The sequence below is a fragment of the Trichomycterus rosablanca genome, chromosome 1 (genome assembly GCF_030014385.1).
Source record: "Trichomycterus rosablanca isolate fTriRos1 chromosome 1, fTriRos1.hap1, whole genome shotgun sequence".
NCBI classification, from domain to species: Eukaryota; Metazoa; Chordata; class Actinopteri; order Siluriformes; family Trichomycteridae; genus Trichomycterus; species Trichomycterus rosablanca.
The window spans coordinates 44,603,592-44,609,368 of record NC_085988.1 but is presented as its reverse complement, the minus strand read 5'-3'; the positions used below and the strand labels follow the sequence as shown (position 1 = coordinate 44,609,368).

At 35.4% G+C, this 5,777-nt stretch overlaps 1 protein-coding gene across 1 annotated transcript; it reads left to right on the top strand.

Annotated features, from left to right (window-relative positions):
• The first annotated feature begins 1,613 nt into the window (after positions 1 to 1,613).
• bet1l (Bet1 golgi vesicular membrane trafficking protein-like) lies at positions 1,614 to 4,445 on the top strand. Its single transcript, XM_063003436.1, has 4 exons — positions 1,614 to 1,840; positions 3,109 to 3,194; positions 3,284 to 3,340; positions 3,926 to 4,445. Exons 1-4 carry the CDS (start codon positions 1,819 to 1,821, stop codon positions 4,091 to 4,093), a joined length of 333 nt encoding a protein of 110 aa, XP_062859506.1. The 5' UTR covers positions 1,614 to 1,818; the 3' UTR covers positions 4,094 to 4,445.
• The last annotated feature ends 1,332 nt before the right edge of the window (positions 4,446 to 5,777 follow it).

Here is a 5,777-nt window from a genome sequence, read left to right as displayed (position 1 = left end):
TTTTTTTTTTTTTTTTTTTTTTTTTTACATTTGAGTAGAAAGTTCGAAAAGCTTCAAGAGACATCAGTGGAATATTACGAGCGCGTATTAGGGCTATTTTAACTTTTTTATAGTTAGATTTCGAGAATAAAGTCGAAATTATTTCAAGAATAAAGTCGTATAAGTTTCGATTTCGAGATTAAAGTCAAAATGCGTTCGATATTAAAGTCGAAATGTTATGGCTATAGCAACTCCTGCAAATCCCCAATCTCCTGCACATCAGCACCAGTTTGTTATTAGCGTAAGGACGATGAAACTGTGTTTATTTAGAAGAACATGTGCCATTTGTGTGCTCGGCGTCTGCGTCATCGCCAGTACCTCAGCCAAGCCTTATGGACTCGTACGCTAAACTAAAGCCGTATGGCATCACTATAAATGGTTGCATTGATGGATTTAGTTGTCATGTTATGTGGATGGAAGCGTACAATACAAACAACCACCCAAAAATAATCATGGGTTACTGGATAACCACACTAACGAGCATTGAACACTGCACACTCTTTGGCCATAATATTTCGACTTTATTCTCATAATTATTTCGACTTTAATCTCGAAATAATTTAGACTTTATTCTCATAATCATTTCAACTTTATTCTCGAAATCAAAACATAAAAATATTTTTTTTTACAGTGGCCCTGATATGCTGTCGTAGAGTCTAGATCGATTAACTGTCTTAAATATTTATACATTCCTCACTGACAACTAAATATTAATAGATGAGTCAGTTTAGTGTTTACGCTTAAATTCTCAGAGATCCTTAATGGACCAAACTTTAATGGACTAAACTTAAGTAACAACATTATAAAACTATATCACACAATCCCATTAAAACGTATGTATCTGTATTTTACTTTTACAGCAAACTCATTAAATAAATGTTTTACAAAGACAAAACTGACAAGCTGTTACTGTCTTGCGATGTTAATATGGCTCCTGCAACTGTTTTTGTGACAAAATAGTTTTGTCAAAAAATATATAAATTTAAATATATCTTAGTTTTATGTTATTTAGCTTTAAAGTATGACTGCCTGTTTAATAATTGTAACTGACTAATGAGAGAATATTTATCTGGATGCTCAGTTGTAATCCAATGATAACCTAGTAACAAGACTGCTAAAATTTAAAAGTTGCTGAAATTATAAGCTTTTAATTTATGGCAAACTCAGACATTTACATTTTGACCTTTGCAAAAAGACTAATGTGTTATATATTTTGTAATGGCAGCATATTTATAAGCATATAGGTCACCAGATATACTCATTTATAAATACTAACAAGAAATTAGGCGAACATGACAAAATCCTAACAAAGAGTAGCCAGAGGTGAGTATCGAACTCTGGTCCAATAGTTAAAATGTCGTTAAGAACCGGCAATGCCGCTAAACGCGGAGCCGCTTGGACGAACAAAGAGCCGACTCCTGCTGGTGAGCTGAACCAACAGAAATGACTCACTGAATGGAGCAGGATAACCTAGCAACATGTGAGAGTATCCTAGCGAAGATGGCGGGCAGTGTCGGAATACGGGTGGGAAATGAACAACAGCGGTGTAGCTAGGTATGCGACTAGAACAGATAAAGGCGGACTAACAAATCCCACAATCCCTTTCGTTTTTATTGACAACATCCGTGTGATTATTCGTAATGTAAGCACTGACACGTAAATGGTTTTGCTACAGCGTTAGGTTTTAAGGCTCGGTGTTTGTTGGATTGCTTCTATATCACGGTGTTTTGACAGCTCGTCAGATAATCATTAAATTGTACTTTTACTCTAGCGTATAAAATGGCTGATCACTGGAACAGAGGTAAGTGACACATACTGCAGCCCTGACAACTTTCAGTACAGTTAAGGTGTAGTGGTTTAATAGTTTATTACTAATTAACGTCAATCATCAACTCTTACAATGTTAAAATACATTGTGTCAAATCTGATGTGTAACACTTGTGTAAAAGTGGTTTAGTTCTTGTTTTCTCTCTTTGTTTCATCATTACCCTGATGACATGTTTTGTTTATTATGAGTAAGATCAAATAATTAAGAAATAGTAGAATTTAAATAACTTAACTTTAGCCATCTTGTGTAGATTAACACATAGTTGTATTAACATTCTTACATTGTGATCAAATGTTTCCACAAGGATTTACAAGCTTCATTTATTTGTTTTTTATTTATCAAGTTTTTTCCCTAGACTGTGTCATGCAAACAATTGGTTTACCCAAGTCATTATATTTTAAAAGTCATGTTTTTGCCAACACCAATCACAGAATCTCGTTCTGTACAGTTTTGATTTACATCACCCTGTATCCACATTGTATACAGTTTATAGGTACCCAGTGAATACTGGAAAACAAGTCACTCTAAAGATAGAACATGTGAGTCAGTTTGTTGCCACGTAATCATTTGCAAACATCAGGACCTGCAAATGCCTGACTAAGTACTAATTGCTTGAACCAGAGCAAGTAGCTGGTTTAATGACACCAACAACTAGATGGATATTCCCATGTTCAACAAAATTAACTTGCACTGTAGATAATGTAGTATGTTCAGGATCAAGTTGGGAAAACATACTAAGCTGCCACCTAAGTGTACAACAGTAAATAATGCTCATTATAGGACTTATGAATTATTGTTATAGTTATTGAATTATTTACCTACGTAATGGTTCTAAATTTGTAAACAACATACAGACTAGTGTAAGATGTCATAACATGAGCGTAGCATTTTACGATGTGTCTTTATTATTTAATAATGATTTGCCATCTGATTAGTTTGTGATTGCTTTATAATGGCATCACTCACTTAGTGACTGCAATTTGAAGATAAATACAATGCTTGTTTTTTTCTTGCTGAAAGCACTCTTGCTAGTTTAAAAAAAACATGTTCTTCATGTACTGTGATAACCTCCAATATAATCAGGAGATTTAACTATCCAAAACGTTAAAAAAGTTAAGGTCACCTTAAACTTCACTGCTTGTGTTTCTGAATGCTGGGCAATGTCAGGGATATTTATAATGTATTACTTTACTGTTTTAGTGAAATTAAGCATTTGTGTACCTTTTTACCCACTGCATTAGGACATGGCGCTGTAGATGATATGCTGGATGCAGAAAACAAACGCATTGCTGACAATCTCGCAACCAAAGTATCCAGACTAAAGTCTGTAAGTTGGTGTCTGACAATGACAGACTGTGTAAACAATTGTAATTTATTTGATTTTGGTAGAAATGTAAAAGTTATTTTCATCCACAGCTGGCGTTTGAAATTGACAATGAGGCAGAGGAACAGAATTCTTACCTGGATGGCATGGTGGGTTATGCTATTTTGTCTTTATGGTCAATACAGATTTAGATATTTTAACAGCCTATTTTTTTATTTAATCTGATTGGTGGCAACATTGCATTTGCTCTTTAAGCCTAAAACATACCTAATGCAAGTATGAAACTACAAATGGCAACACAAAGAAAACACAGTTTTATAAACGCGTTTGTGATCCATAACTAGATCTGGATTTGTAAGATGAAATTGCTATGCTAAAATACACACATTTCCCAACACATCACACAACTTTCCCCCATCAGATACACCCAGTCATGTCTGTGTAGGTGCTGGGCCGACCAGTTGATAGCACAGCTCAGCACTGCTGAGAACTTGGTGGTGGGCTAGCCAATCAGACATCTCTGCCACCTGTGTGCCATGATGAACTCAGTAAAACAATGACTCAAAAAAGATCTTGCAAGCATTCATATACCTGTTATGTTTTAAAATGAGTAAAAATGAAAAAGCATTTGCCTATTTATATAATATCAAATCAAAGAAAGGAGTTTTAACATTATTGTATTTAAAGAAATAAACACTTATTAACAGTAAATGTATGTATTTTTTCTTCTTTAGGACTCAAACTTCCTTAGTGCAACTGGACTGTTGACAGGGAGCGTGAAAAGGTTTTCCACAATGGTCCGTTCTGGAAGAGATAACCGCAGGATTCTTTGCTATGTGTCAGTTGGCCTGGTGCTGAGTTTCTTTGTGCTTTACTTTTTAGTAAGGAGAATACAGAACTAACAGAAGTTTCCAATGTTTTATACTCTGTTTTCTCAGTTTTATGAGAAATGTGCTATTTAGTGTTGATGCAGGACTTCATCCTTATTTACTTAAGGTAGTGTTCTCACCTATGTGCTTGACTGGCATCATTCTGGTATATTGAGGATGTTGACTAAAGCTCCCAAGATTGGTGTCTGTTTTGTTTTAGAATACAAACTGAATAACACAAATGCATTAGATTCCAATAATATAATAAACTGGTTATTGAAACATGTAAGCACCATTTATTAAAAATTCTGTATGACATTTTTTGTATTAATTACAGAGCAAATAACTAAGGAAATTATTTATATTAAAAGCATTACTGAAATAATATTGTTTTCTGTGTAAAAATGTCCTTGTTTCCTTTTCTTTAAGCATGATACATTTGTTTTGCATGATTGAGGCAAAGACACCATACACAATACACTGATCAGCCATAACATTAAAACCACCTCCTTGCTTCTACACTCACCGTCCATTTTATCAGCTCCACTTACCATATAGAAGCACTTTGTAGTTCTACAATTACTGACTGTAGTCCATCTGTTTCTCTACATACATTTTAACCTGCTTTCACCCTGTTCTTCAATGATCAGGACCACCACAGAGTAGGTATTATTTGGGTGGTGGATCACTCTCAGCACTGCAGTGACACTGACATGGTGGTGGTGTGTTAGTGTGTGTTGTGCTGGTATGAGTGGATCAGACACAGCAGTGTTGCTGGAGTTTTTAAATACTGTGTCCACTCTATTAGACACTCATAGCTGGTTGGTTCACCTTGTAGATGTAAAGTCAGAGACGATCGCTCATCTATTGCTGCTGTTTGAGTTGGTCATCTTCTAGAACTTCATCAGTGGTCACAGGACGCTGCCCACGAGGCGCTGTTGGCTGGATATTTTTGGTTGATGGACTATTCTCAGTACAGCAGTGACAGTGAGGTGTTTAAAAACTCCATCAGCATTGTTGTGTTTGATCCACTCATACCAGCACAACACACACTAACACACCACCACCATGTCAGTATCACTGCAGTGCTAAGAATGATCCACCACCCAAATAATACCTGCTCTGTAGTGGAGGAGAGTCCTGACCATTGAAGAGCTCGACTACAGTCAGTTATTGTACAGTAGAACTACAAAGTGCATCTATATGGTAAATGGAGCTGATAAAATGGACAGTGAGTGTAGAAACAAGGAGGTGGTTTTAATGTTATGGCTGATCAGTGTATAAACCCATTTAGTGGTAAAGCCATAAATTCAGTCCAAAAACATGGGTACAACACAAAAAATTAAGAACCTTACCACCATACCACCAAGGAAAATTAGATCATTTATCATATAAGAAAAAAAAAATTTTCCTACTTTATTTTTGTGAAACATACAATTATCTCTTGCATGTATTAATAATAAATGTATTTCTTTAGTAATAACACATTGCAAAAGGAGAGAAAAATTACACAACGCTAGAGCAAGTTAAGAAAAAAACCCTCAATCAGCTAACCATATGCAATATCAATAATCATCTATAATCAGTATGGTAGCTTACTAGCTATGTGAGTGCAAGATTTGTCATACCTACGATCCGTTTTGGATCATTGATGTATTTTCGAACGCACCTTACGCACTTTGCGCACCCTACGCAAATTCACGAACCATCCTAAAAG

Excerpts from the sequence above, each read along its gene's own strand:
- bet1l (XM_063003436.1), top strand. The coding sequence starts at position 1,819 with ATGGCTGATCACTGGAACAGAG. Across the intron at positions 3,195-3,283 it reads AAGTATCCAGACTAAAGTCT|CTGGCGTTTGAAATTGACAA; the intron begins GTAAGTTGGTGT and ends TTTCATCCACAG. Across the intron at positions 3,341-3,925 it reads ATTCTTACCTGGATGGCATG|GACTCAAACTTCCTTAGTGC; the intron begins GTGGGTTATGCT and ends TTTCTTCTTTAG.